Here is a 14,119-nt window from a genome sequence, read left to right as displayed (position 1 = left end):
GGATTAGTTGTTAAGTTTCTAGTTTCATATGATACCAGTAACTTCACTCCAGCTTTAAGACTGAAAGACAGAATAAGGTTAGTAGTTTATATGATAAAAGATCGTTTCTTGACATCCGTGTATTGTTACAACATTTCCACGCAAAATATTGCAATACTATGCTGTGTCTATTCCCTCCCCACCCCCCCCACCCCTAATTGATCGGCCGGTGTAAACACAAGTGCAACACTCTGGATGCCTTTGAGTAGAGGCTGTCCAAAAGTGTCCACCTTTATTCCCATTTTCTATGATTGATCATGTCTTGCCCCTCCTTATGATGACAGGCTGCAGCCATTCAGAAAGGTTAGAGATGGTCACACTTCACTTCGTACACATTAGGTCATCTCAAGCTCTAAATCTCTCAGCGAAATCTCAGACCGCCAAAAAAGTTCGCCCCATTTCTCTCGGGATCGTCAACTTTCATCCAGGCAAATCCCCAAAATGCACAGCGTGCAGGGCCCATGTAGGCCGACGCACACATATATACACAGCTTACCCTCGCACACACTCTCTGTTTCTCCCCTCTGTCAGCACGGTGCTGAGTGAGCGGCTGGCGGCCTGTGTTTACCTTATTAATTAGCCCAGTGATCCTGAAACACTCTCCCTCTGGTAAATAGAATAACACTGAAAGGTTAGTCGGGGCCTTGGGGGAGAGGGAAAGAAAATAAGAGAGAGGGCAGAAGCCAGGGAGAGAGAGAGAGAGAGAGAGAGAGAGAGACAGAGAGACACAGAGTGAGGAGATAGAATGTTAGATGTAGAGAGAGAGAGTTTTTCCAAGTTTGTTTTCGCGGTGTCACGAGTAGAAGTGATCAGAGAGTTGGGGAGGAAACCCGACGCGGCAGGTTGTCATCCTGCTGAATTTAGAGCCTCTGTGATCATCAGTCAACACTACCTCTCTCTGCTGCTAACCGCCAACCACCAAATTAGGGGTGATGCAGCATAGTATCACGATATTATACACAGACGTCAAGTACTGATCTTTTACTATATAAACTATTATACCTCTTAACAATCCGACGGTCGCTATTCTGTCTCTCAGAGGTTGTAGCGGGCTCAGTCTTAAAGCTGAGGGGAAGATACTGGTATCATAAAAAACTAGAAAAATCTACGGAATTAATTGGTTCCAACCATTTCATGTCAGCTTGTCGGGGAGAATGCTTAATAACGCTACGTTACGCTAAATTTTTTGTGAGGAAATATAGCATGGCCATTTTCAAAAGGGTCCATTGACCTCTGACCTCAGGATATGTGAATTAAAACTCTGAGATGAACAGAGAAAAAACTGTCTTAGTTGATAAAACAGATGTTGACAATCGCAAAGTATCTTATCGCAATACTCAGCATATTGCAAAATGATTAAAATTGCAATAAGATCATATCGTGACTTAAGTATTGTGATAATATTGTAACGTGAATTAAGTATCGTGATTATATTGTATCCTAACTGAAGTATCGCAATAATATTATAGTGTGACTGAAGTATCGTGATTATATTGTATCGTGTTTTAAGTAACGTGATAATATCGTATTGTTACCTAAGTATCACGCTAATATCGTATCGTGACTTAAGTATCGCAATAATAATATATCGTGTCTTAAGTATCGTGATAATATCGTATCGTGACTTAAGTATCGTGATTCTATCGTATCTTGGGGCCTCTGTTGATTCCCACCCCTACACCTCACCACCCCTCTCTGGCGTTTTATTTATCCTTTTTCATTTATTTCCTTGTGCATAACATCGGACGGTGTTGTATCCTTTGTTTTATGGACTAATTGTGCTCAAAATAAAAATCTCAGGGACCGAGGTTGTTCTCAACTCGCCAGATCTTGAATTCATCTCCTAACATCGCTACGGAAAGGTCAACTGGCTTTTACGAGAGCGGGGATAAATTATTGCTATTGACTTGACAGATTCTTGGGGCTCAGGTATGTCGTGCATCTTTCCAATTGGCTGAAATGGATTCAGATCGGAGCGCTGCAGTCAGACCAAAATTCAAAACAGACCTTCAGTAGACAAATAGATATGCCTGAAAGCGCTTTTATGAATCCATTCCAACTATTTCCAATAACTCGTCTCTCTCCATTTTTGAGCCATATCTGTGTCCCGAGGTCTGCAGTTCGAGGCCATACATGGAAAAGCCAAGAGAGGGAGCACAGTGAAGAGAATAACATTAGCAATACAGCATTTTCCCCTTGGCTACTAGTTCAAAGAAGGGCAGGGGGGAAATGTGGTTTTCATTAGGCACTGTTGGTTTAAACCAGGTTAAAGGTCACTTTGTAAGTTGAAGAGAAAGTCCACCTGACGGAAGAAGTCTGCAATACTATTATAATCAAGAATAATTCAATATTTGAGAGCACAAACAAGTCTCCTAGAATACAAAAACAGATTCTAATCTAACATTTCCATATATATATATATATATATATCACATGTGTATCTCCAGAATAGCAATGCTTGTGTTTGTGTGTATTTGTATTTGGAGAGTGTGCTCTAACCCTGTGCCATTTTACACCTGGCTGTCATATTAATGTGTCCAGTGAAACGTTAAAAGGGATTTACAGCCGTCCTACAACCCCTCCCCCCCCCACACATGGAGTAAAATTCAAGTTAATTTGTGCCTCCCATTACCACTAATTATAACATTCCGCAGATTGTACTTTGACGGCGAAGCGGGCAAAGATACGACAAAAACAGTCTGTTTGGGCCCTCTGGCCAGATTGCCTAAATCACAGACCGCACCAACGTCCTAAGTGTTAATGACCTGATTGGCTGCAGCAGCAGAAGCCGACCCCAGGACGCACTTCCTGTTCCAACCAGCCGGTTTTCAGCTGATCACCATGACCGGTGACCGGCCGATCTGTCTCATATTTTAGTGAAGTCAAGTCAATTTTATTTGTATAGCCCAAAATCACAAATCTCAAATCTGTACAGGATACGACACCATCTGTCCTTTACAGTACGACCCTCTCATCAGATAAGGAAAAACTTAACCAAAAAAAAAAACCTTTAACAGGGAGAAAAAATGTTAGAAACCTCAGGAAGAGCAACAGAGGAGGGATCCCCCTTCCAGGATGGACAGACATGCAATAGATGTTGTATATACAGAGTAACAACAAAATGAAAATACAACGTAGACAATCCATATGACAAAAATGAATATGTATAATGTGAATATAAGTGAGAAGGTGGATCCAGGAGGATGTCAAGCAGCTTCCAGGCGTCGCCAAACAGATAGAGCCAGAGCAACACGACCTCCTCTCGTTTCTCCTCACATGAACGGAGCACAGCCAATAGGAACGCTCTCTCTCTCTGAAATGACCTGTGATTGGTCAGAGTCTCCCATCACGGGCTAGATGTTCTAAAGCCTGAAAACAGAGCCATGAGGAGGAGCAGAAGTCTAGTTTTCTCTCAGAACACTTGAATTACAATATGCTGAAAGGTTATTATGGGATTTTTGCCCAATGATGCCAAAAATATACTGCCTACTGTCGCTTTAATGCCTTCACAGTGAAGCGAAGACCCTATTCTACTCTATCTTGTCAACTTAAAAAGCTCCACCACTGAAAATATTGAGCATCAAAGTACTGCTAGCACTACAGCACTGCTTCCCTTAACCTGGGACACGCCATGCTTGTTGAAAAGTTCGCCTGGCTGATTTGCATATCGAGCTTTATCCAGATTTGAGGACATCCCAGTATCTGCTGGCTCTTTGTCGCTCTCCTCCCTCTGTATTCTCTCCGCATACACTAGTTGTTGACCCCCTTTAGCCCGTACATCATATATGTCCTGCAGCCCCGCTGTGATCAGGTTTGCCATATCTGATTTTCCCCCTTTCCTCTTCGTCCCTCCTCTTCCCATCCACCCGGGCGGGGGCGTTTGCTGCTCCCGGCATACCGGACGCTTCCCCACCGCTCCCAGGAAGAGGAGCTGACGAGAAGTCCAGATAGATCCTGAGCAGCTGAAGGCTCCGTACCGTACGCCTCTGTGTTACACGATACAATACATGAGAAAATAAAGTGTGTATGTAACGATAGCTGGTGTCAGTCAGAAATCCTTCAGTATCAGGCAGGAATTTCCATGTCAGTGTCAATCTGTAGCATCATTTTTTATTTTTTCTATTTCTTCTGTATGTCCTAAGTTGTCTGTGTGTGGCACTATTAGAAACACAAGCTTGTCTGTCACATCTGAAAGGGATTTGAAAAACGGAGCAAAGAGCATTATGATCAGTTCACTGGAGAGTGGTTTTGACAGCCACGTCAGTTTGAATGTTTTCAGTGGTACGGTGACCCAAGGTGTGTGCCGCTGCTGGAAAAAGAAAAGGCGGGGGGGGGGGGGGGCGGTTATGAAGAAAAGATGTCCACTCTTGCAAAATCTGTTTTTTATCGGCTGTTGCTTCGACTTCAAGTCTGATTTATCTCCCTTCTTTTTGTTTTTCAGCCCTGCGAGGCCCTTTCGATTCCCCAAAAGGTGAGGCCTGCCAAAAACTGTTCCTCCTGTGTGTTGATGTTCTGGATTGCAAAAGCTATCTCTCCTCCCCTTTTTTATTTGTGTCATCCATCCATCACTGCTCCCGCGGAGCCGTCATTCCTCAGTAGTGAGTCACGAGAGTTATCGATGGGAGTTACGTACCTGGCCTCTGTTAATCATGCGGCTTGGATCTCCTCGTCTCTCTGTTCCACTGCAGTAAACTCTGCTGTCTCAAACCTAATCCAGGAGACTGTTTAATAGAGGATTACGGCTTTTTTCAGGGCTTTCAGAAAGGTTCGGGGGCAAGAGTTTTGCGTAGAGATGGAGACACTCTCAGTATGCACAGCAAAACCTGAGACAGCTACTAACACTGTTTCTATTCAGGCAAATGCCTTAAGCAGAGCAGGCTATTTCTAATATTTTCCATTTCCTTCCTGTGCCCCCTTTTTTCCCTTCAAATGTAAGGATTTTGGACATGTTCATCCGTTTCTCACCGATTTGAATGAATCATCAGCCAAACAAGTGCGGTGCCTGTTGAAAAGACGCCTGTTCAGAAGGGGCCGGATGCTCGGCCTGTGGTGTTGCTGCTTTCAGCTTTCTGGAGAACCGCTCATACAGACAGCTTCACACTCGACACTGCGCTTCCTTGGGTCCTGAGTAGGGATGCTAATAATTAACCGTTAAACCGATTTAAGCATTTTAGCTGATTAACTCTATTGGTTAAAATGGGTTAAAATAAATGTTAATAATTAATTAAAAAGCTGAGAAAAAACTTGAGGTGAAAAGCTGGTCCCCCGATGCTGCACAGAGCGCTAGATGCTTGTTTATTCAAAGTTTTGTTAATAATGAACGTGTCGTGTGTCCAAATTGCACCATATTTGACACTACACTTCATTGGGTCCCCGGCAATACACCCGCCAAGTGTGAAGCTGATTAGATGAGCGGTTCTCGAGATATGCGAAGGACACACAGACAGACAGAAAGACAGAGATTCCTCACTTTATAGTTAGAAGGTGATCATATGGGTTCTGTTTGACTCACTAAGTAAGAGGGAATCTGCAAAATCTAATCTTTTTTACTTTTTCATCATATAGTGACTAATTTCCCATGAGTATTTTTCTTCTATTTCTTTTCTATATACATAATAGGAGGCATATACATTATGGAATACGTATATGTCATCACTGTGTTCACTAACTTAAAGTCTCCTCCTTGTTTCCCAGCTATGCCGAGCTGATAGCTGATTGGCCAGTGGTGGTGCTGGGGGTGTGCACAGTGCTCATCGTGGTGTGTGCCCTCGTGGGCATCCTGGTGCCTGACCTGCCGGATTTCTCTGACCCACTGCTGGTGAGTACAGACCCACGTAGCTCTCCTCTCTGGATGGTCTCCCGTAACACCAAGCCTCTAAACAATCAGCCTCACCCTGACCTGAATACTGATAAATGTGTGTGTGCTCTGTGGAGTTACCAGGGAGATCAAAATGGCTTCAGTCCAGAAGCTGTTTAGAAATATTAACGTCAGGGTTGACGATGTTCTTCAGTACACACTATATCAGCATGCGCCATTAGCATGCGCCGTTAGAGAGTGGTGCGAGCAGCGTTGGCGAGCGGTGCTAGTGGTGTAACATTAGCGAGTGTCCGGTCGGTCGAGAGAAAGACATGGTGTGTGTGACGACGAGTAGCAGTAACGTCATAGCTGTGAACGTAGCAGTGAAGTGTGTGTAAGTTACAGTTTATTTGTCGGTGAATAAATACTACAGCTACTCAAGACCCGATCCAAGTTCCTGTATCTTGCTCGCAACCTGCTGGTTACAGTGAAGGGGGTCAGCCCATGGATGTATTAAAAGAACCGGATACAGCGTTGGTGGCGGGGCCTCGGTCATTCCTATGAGAGTTGCTCATTGGAGCATGAAGCCTAAATGGCTCGACTTCCTTCTTGAAAAGTACATTGGCTTGCGCTCCAGCCTCGTTCTGGGTCTCACTCACATGAACGGAGGAAGGGAAATAACTCTGGATACAGCTATTAGTGCGTTTTACAACTTTAAAAACGTAATTTTTTAAATAAGGACTATTTAGGCGCTCGTACTGAAGTTGATTCACCTAAAAAAAAATGATCCGCTGAGTTACAGACGTCTCTTTCCCAATGTAAGTCTATGGGAAAAAGTATTTTTGGGTCCAATGGCATCACGTGACTGACGCGGAAGTTGCAGTACCGCCGTTTGCCCGCTACGTAAGTCCAGATCGACGACCGGCGCTCTTCCTGGGTGGCTTGGGTTAGCCCAGAAGTTAGCAACAACTTCAGCTCAGGCTCACTTAAGGTGGGCTGACCTTTTAATGTGGACAAGCTGCTCACCAGCATTGACCAGCAACCAGACCTCCAACAAAAGGAGGTCTATTTTTTATTCTTTTTTATTAAAAGAATAGATTGTTTTTCATTTAAATGTCTGGAAAAGCCAACTAATAAAATAGTCAAATCATATTTTAGTTGCTTTTTTGTGAGTTGATGTAAATGCAACCGATTGCGTCAAACGGGCATATGATATCGTCTCACATCGATCTCAGGTCGTGATGAAACTTGTGATTTACACTCCAAATATAAACAGTACCAGCACTTTCACAGTGTTCTGTATTCAATTTCAGTATCAGTTCCATTTGGTTTTCCTTGAGTACTGAGAAGGCGTGGTTCTATTTATGTATTAGGACTAATGTTGACAACCCTTTGAAAGACTGCCTTCCTGGTACAGTACGCCTCTATTAGATCATAACTGGGTGGAACAGGCAAGCTTGATTTTCTTTTTTTCTTTTTTAAATGTCTTCTACTGTGAGTAAGCATGTAAGTTTCAAGTTGAATGGATAGCTACTGACTAACATGGTCAATTTGCATCATTTATACCATATGTTTGTATCAGCTCCATGAAGACAGTAACTTGCTTCCATTATCAGAACTTGTTCCACTTATTGTTGCTTTCTTTCTCCCCTTAAAGGGTTTTGAGCCACGGGGAACAGCCATCGGGCAGCGACTGGTCACATGGAACAACATGGTGAAGAACACAGGCTACAAAGCCACACTGGCCAACTACCCCTTCAAATACGCTGATGAGCAGGCCAAAAAGTAAAGTCACACACATCTCTTACACTATCCACACGTGCTAGATTCACCCACTTCTATTTTTATCTTATTTTTTTTATCGAGAAGTTTAAGAATGTACAAAATGATGAAATGAAATTTCCGGAATTGTGTTAACTTGCACTGACAACATGGTATTCGAGGTCGATTGCTTGGCCCCCCAGAAGTGCATCTTGCAGCATTGTTGAGAGCCCCGCGGTATGGCTGCTTGTACCCGGCTAGTGTGAAGCTGATTGGATGAACGGCTCTCGAGATATGTAGACTTATGATTAAAAAGTTACAGGCCAAACAGTTAATTGTTATAGTGCCACCATCTGGCCAAATTGCACCAAATTTGACACTGCACTCCTTTGGGTCCTGAGCAATACACCTGCCAAGTGTGAAGTTGATCGGATGAGCGGTTCTCGAGATATGCAAAGGACACACAGACAGAGATTCCTTGCTTTATAGTTAGATGCTTATTTTTTGTAGAGCTTCTTTTCTCATTAACAGGGCTGCAAATCAACAGCACTGCAAACAAAGCAAAATATTGTTCCATATGGCTGCTAAAATGTAGCCTCACAATACCAGCCCACTATTTCATCTCTGTCACCGAGGGAGTCGGAGGGGGAGCCAGACTGAGGGTAGTGAGGGGAGGGGGGGGGGTCAGAGGAGTTGAAGGATACTGTTGACAGACATGCTGAAAAGTCTGAATCCCCTCTTGAAAGAAAAGGGGAGCAAAGTAGAGACGTGTCCGTCCACAAGGTCATCCACTGTGTTCTGTCAGTGGGAGGCTGTCCACTAATCAAGAGCAGGTCTTTGCCTGTTTATGTCTCTCTCTCTCTCTCTCTGGAGTCTGTCTCTTTGACTGTGCTTTCTTCAGGTCAAATCATTGCTCACGTCTGATTTGTTTTTCCTGCTTCTATCAATATAAGCAGAACCAGTATTGGTGCCTACATATTTTGGCTATATTTGGCATAGTCTAGCCTAAACTTTGGCATCTCTCAAACTACCAATTTAATGCACAATATGTAATTTTCTGCCGCTAGGGCAGGGGTCAGCAACCTTTACTATCAAAAGAGCCATTTTAGGCAAAAAAAAAATCTTTCTGGATTCGCAAAACATTTGATCATTGTTATTAAGTATAAAGTAAACTGGAAAAACAAAGTTCGGAAACTTGTGTTTGGTGGATTATTTCTCTGTTGTTACAATGCTAATGGTCATTGTATTTTACATGGTTGGAAAGCCTGTTTATTTACCTTCGCAATGATGTCCAACTTGTAAGGATCATGCATTTGTGGGATGAGCAGCACAGCTGATTATGTGGGTAGCGACCAAGAAAAATGTTCCAAAATGCTCCGTCAATGGTAAACAGTGTGTTCTCCTGTTGGTATTGACTCTTGTTTTGAGTTGTTTGATGGATTGGATGATTGAACTCTATCAGTAACAAGGAACAAACAAGACATATTGGCAATTTTACACTTTATTCATTTAATACACCGTCAGGAGCCTCAGTAGCGCTGGAAGATCCATACGCAGCCACAACAGCCTGGCACCTCCTCCTCATGCTGGTCACCAACCTGGTCACATGTTGCTGTGGGATGGCGTTCCATTCCTCAACCAGGATTCGTTGCAGGTCAGCCAACGAGGTTGTGTTGGTCACGTACAGCACGCCCAAGCTGATCCTACATGTGTTCAGTTAGGTTGAGGTCTGGACTCTTGGCAGGCCGTTCCATTCTCTCTACTCCCAAATTGTGGAGGTAGTCTGTGATAACCCTGGCTCTGTGGGGGCGAGCGTTGTCATCTTGGAGGATGAAGTTAGGTCCCAGATTGTGGAGATATGGGATAGCACTGGCTGCAGAATCTCATCACGATATCTCACTGCATTGAGATGGCCTTCAATGATGACAAGCCTTGTTTTTCCAGTGAGGGAGATGCCGCCCCACACCATGACACTGCCCCCACCAAAAGCTGTTACTCGATCGGTTCAACAATCAGCATAGCGTTCTCCACGTCGTCTCCATACTTTAGCCCTACCATCCAACATTCGCAGACAGAACCTGGACTCATCACTGAACATGACATTCCCCCACATGTTCAGGTTCCATTGTCTGTGTTGTCGACACCAGCTCAAACGGGCCTGACGGTGAAGGGCAGTCATTGCAGGCTTCCTGGTAGCCTTGTGAGAATACACTGTTTACCATTGGCAGAGCATTTTGGAACATTTTTCTTGGGCGCTACCCACATAATCAGCTGTGCTGCTCATCCCACAAATGCATGATCCTTACAAGTTTGACATCATTGTGAAGGTAAATAAACAGGCTTTCCAACGATGTAAAATACAATGCCAATTAGCATTGTAACAACAGAGAAATAATCCACCAAACACAAGTTTCCAAACTTTGTTTTTCCAGTATATATAAGTCTAATGCAGTGAGGGCCCAAGTGCAAATGTACTACGGAGTATTAGGGCCACATTGAGGGAGATATCAAGAATAAAGTCATAACTTAACGAGAAAAAAAGTCTTAATATTACGAGAATAAAGTCATAACTTTACGAGAAAAAAGTCTTAATATAACGAGAATAAAGTCATAGCTTTACGAGAAAGAAAGTCGGAATATAACGAGAATAAAGTCATAACTTCACGAGAGAAAAAAGTCGGAATATTACGAGAATAAAGTCATAACTTTACAAGAAAAAAAAGTCAGAATATAAAGAGAATAAAGTCATAACTTTAATTTAAAATTTTAATTAAATTAATCGCAATATTTCGCCTTGCTTACAGTATCGCAATATATTGATATATATGAATTGTATCCCCTGTATCATGATACGGATCGTATTGCCTGTATCATGATACGCATCGTATCGCCTGTTTCATGATACGCATCATATCGCCTGTATCATGATACGCATCGTAGCGCCTGTATCATGATACGCATCGTATCCCCTGTATCATGATTAGCATCGTATCGCCTGTATCATGATACGCATCGTATCGCCTGTATCATGATTAGCATCGTATCGCCTGTATCATGATACGCATTGTATCCCCTGTATCATGATACGCATCGTATCGCCTGTATCATGATACGCATTGTATCCCCTGTATCATGATACACATCGTATCCCCTGTATCATGATACGGATCGTATCGCCTGTATCATGATACGGATCGTATCGCCTGTGTCATGATTAGCATCGTATCGCCTGTATCATGATACGCATCGTATCGCCTGTATCATGACACGCATCATATCGCCAGATTCTTGCCAATACACAGCCCTAATATAAGACATTGGTCTAGTCGTTTTTAGAAATTTTAAATTCCATATTATACCTTTAAGTCACCTATTTGACCGTTGTCTCTGATGAATGACGTTGACATGGCCGTTAGGTCACACCCCTCTGGATCAGATCTTGTATCCATGTGGTTCAGAATAATTGCAGCTCCGCTGTGCTGATTAGAAAATGGATCCTTTCAGCCTGCCGTCTGTGTCTTCCTCTCTGTCTCCTGCTGCGTCTGTGGCCGTCTTTGTCCTCCTTTCTGTCTCGCTCCCACGTGTCTGTCCGCGGATGTAATTGTGTGCTTACGTGCGCGCGGCGTGCGTACGAGAGGCCTCTGCTGCTGTCAGCGAGCCTCCCCTGCCTCATCCCCCTCTGTCTGTCAACCCCTCAGTCTCTCTCTGACAGCCACCTGATTACCCTAACCCTTCCTGTTTCTAGCAGAGGATGTGGCCCCTAAAAAACACCCCCACATACACACTGACAGAAGTTCCTGTCTGGACCGTAATCCTCAGTCGCTCACTGGCAGGCTGCAGCATCCTTCTTGCACACACACAATACAAACATATACGCCAAATACTTGTCTGCACGTCACCCCCCCCCCCTCAGCCCCCCACCGCTCAGTCAGAGCTATTATTATGATTATTATAATAATGACACCAGTATTCTAGTACTGCAGTGCGTCATTCATCAGATTTTTGGGGGGAAACAGCAATTACTGCTGCTTATTTCATCACTGAGCATCAGATGTGCTTCCTTCATTTTGTATCACGCCGTCTCGGACACGGCAACATCTCCGTCCACCGTTCATAAAGTCATGCAAACAGACTTCTTCCTTCGTTCCTTCTCGGATTGAACTGATTTGAAATGGTACGGTTTCCCTTGCCGGGGGAACAGGATTTTCATCTCCAGCCCTTTAAAAAAAAAAAATTATTTGTGTGGATTGTTTTACAACAATCTTGCAATAAAAGTACCGTAAAACTCGAAGAACAAAATAAACACAGTGTAAAATAAGAATTTGCTGCCAAATGCTTTAATAGTCAGCAAATTAAAGACTCATTATAGGGATAGTTTGAGTGTTTTGAAAGTGGAGTTGTTTGAGGTACTCCATCCATAATCTGTGTCTTACCTACAGTAGATGGTGGGAAATATCCACACGGGAGCAAAGCGATGTGCAGCTGTGGACGGGGTCGGCAAAAAAACATATTTTAGCCACCTAAAAGAAAAGCTCATCGAAAAAAAAATCAATGTTGGTTAAAGGGTACGTTATATTTGGAATATTTTGGCCAGTTTATCTTGCTGTCAGACAGCTATACACTCTGTTTCCAACGGGGGAACTGAAGGCATTATCAAGCAACCAGAGAAAAACAGTCATTTTACCTTGCAGAAAACAGATCTTACTGGTCTACCGCTGCCTTGATCGGTTAGTTAGTTTGGTTTATTGAGTGACTTATTGGGTGAATTTGAACTAACCAAAGTCGCACAATAACGCAAACAAACTAATCGATCAAGGCAGCGGTAGACCAGCAACACCCGTGTTCTGCTAGGTAAAATTACTGTTTTTTTCAATGGAGTCTGGTGGCTTTGGCGAGAGCATAGATGGATACAACGGCTACAATTCCCCATCAAAAAGGGCTGTCTAACGGCAAGGTAAAGCAGTGAAAATATTCTAAATGTAGCGTACACTTAAACTGATCTTGACTTTTTTAGGTGAGCCTTTCTTTTAGTTATCTGTTTTGCTGCCGGCCCCGTCCACACCAGTAAAACCAGTGATTGAATAAAACATGCATGTAAGTAATGTAGACGGTGCTAATCTTTCTGATTGTTTTGTAGTCACCAGGAGCCCAGGTGGCCCGAGGACCACTTCGATAGAGACAAACGGCACGCAGAGTGGGACTTCAGTAAAGAGTTCTTCTGTGATGTTCCAGGTAAGACTTTGAATACAGAAACGACACCAATCCAATTTAGACCAGATGATGAAGTCCTCCCACGCATCCCCCAAAAGGATCCTGGGTGAACTCAAATGAACCTCACTACAACACATTATACATTATAAACACTGGTATGATAAGAAAACGTATTTACTGTTTTAATAGGCATGTATTTTGAGGCTAATTAAACCAGCGGCAGAATATTTTTTGCATCATTGGGCAAGAATTCCATAATAACCTTTCAGCATATTGTAATTCAAGAGTTCTGAGAGAAAGCTAGACTTCTTCTCCTCCTCATGGCTCTGTTTTCAGACTTTAGAACATCTAGCCTGTGACGGGAGACTTTGACCAATCACAGGTCATTTCAGAGAGAGAGCGTTCCTATTGGCTGTTCATTCAACGGAGGCAGCTGTCAATCACTCGCAAACTCCGACCAAACGGTCAAACTAGGCAGCGCTGATCAAATATGAATCAATATTATGTTACTCTAATGACTATTTCTCTCCTCAGATGTTTTCAGAAACATCTTGTAGTGTACTGTTCAGCTGTTACCGTTTTATAAAAATAACTTCTTTTTTTTAAATCATATTTGCTCCAATCCTACCCACTGCAGCTTTAAAGATAAAAGATCTTCAGAAAAGAAATCGGTTTACTTAAAAAAATAAAAATGTACTGTTTACCCAAATAGGCGCGAGGTATAGCTGCATATTTGTGTCATATTTCCTACATTTTGAAGATGTCGGTTTTCCCATCTACGTCATGAACCTCTTTTCTTTATGCAGGTGACAGCTACTCCAGACTGGTGTTCACATCAGCTGAGGGGAAGAACCTGTGGAGCATTCAGGCCATCAAATCCATGTGCAATCTGGACAACACAAGGGTGAGTAGGTAGAGCAGCACAACCCCTGAGACTGGTAATGATACACTTGTCGCCATTATTAACTAAGCTTTTTGGCTCTTGTGATTTTGGTTAACCTTCTACACTTTTTATATCTATCTTTATAATTTTTTAATGATGATTAATCACATGATTGTCCATAGTTAATCACGATTAATCGCAAATTAATCGCATATTTTTATTCTGTTCTAAATGTACCTTAAAAGGAGAATTGTCAAGTATTTAATACTCTTATCAACATGGGAGTGGGCAAATGTGCTGCTTTATGCAAATGTATGTATATATTTATTAGTTGTAATTAATTAACAACACAAAACAATGACAAATGTTGGCATTTAGCATAAAAAATGTGCTCAAATCATTACATGGCAAACTGCAGCCCAACAGGC

The 14,119-nt window shown here is 42.8% G+C and overlaps 1 protein-coding gene across 4 annotated transcripts in view; it reads left to right on the top strand.

Moving 5' to 3' along the window:
* Nucleotides 1–14,119, top strand: part of disp1 (dispatched homolog 1 (Drosophila)) — a 142,782-nt gene that overhangs the window by 122,732 nt on the left and 5,931 nt on the right. For all 4 annotated transcript variants that reach the window (XM_037751475.1, XM_037751476.1, XM_037751477.1 and 1 more), the window contains 5 exons: nucleotides 4,481–4,510; nucleotides 5,734–5,857; nucleotides 7,494–7,621; nucleotides 12,735–12,829; nucleotides 13,615–13,712. In XM_037751475.1, the coding sequence (XP_037607403.1) occupies nucleotides 4,481–4,510; nucleotides 5,734–5,857; nucleotides 7,494–7,621; nucleotides 12,735–12,829; nucleotides 13,615–13,712 (475 nt within the window). The remainder of the gene's footprint in view (nucleotides 1–4,480; nucleotides 4,511–5,733; nucleotides 5,858–7,493; nucleotides 7,622–12,734; nucleotides 12,830–13,614; nucleotides 13,713–14,119) is intronic.

Source organism: Sebastes umbrosus, chromosome 18, assembly GCF_015220745.1.
Source record: "Sebastes umbrosus isolate fSebUmb1 chromosome 18, fSebUmb1.pri, whole genome shotgun sequence".
Classification (NCBI taxonomy): Eukaryota; Metazoa; Chordata; class Actinopteri; order Perciformes; family Sebastidae; genus Sebastes; species Sebastes umbrosus.
The sequence above is the reverse complement of the archived record's forward strand: the minus strand, read 5'-3'. Positions and strand labels throughout refer to the sequence as shown.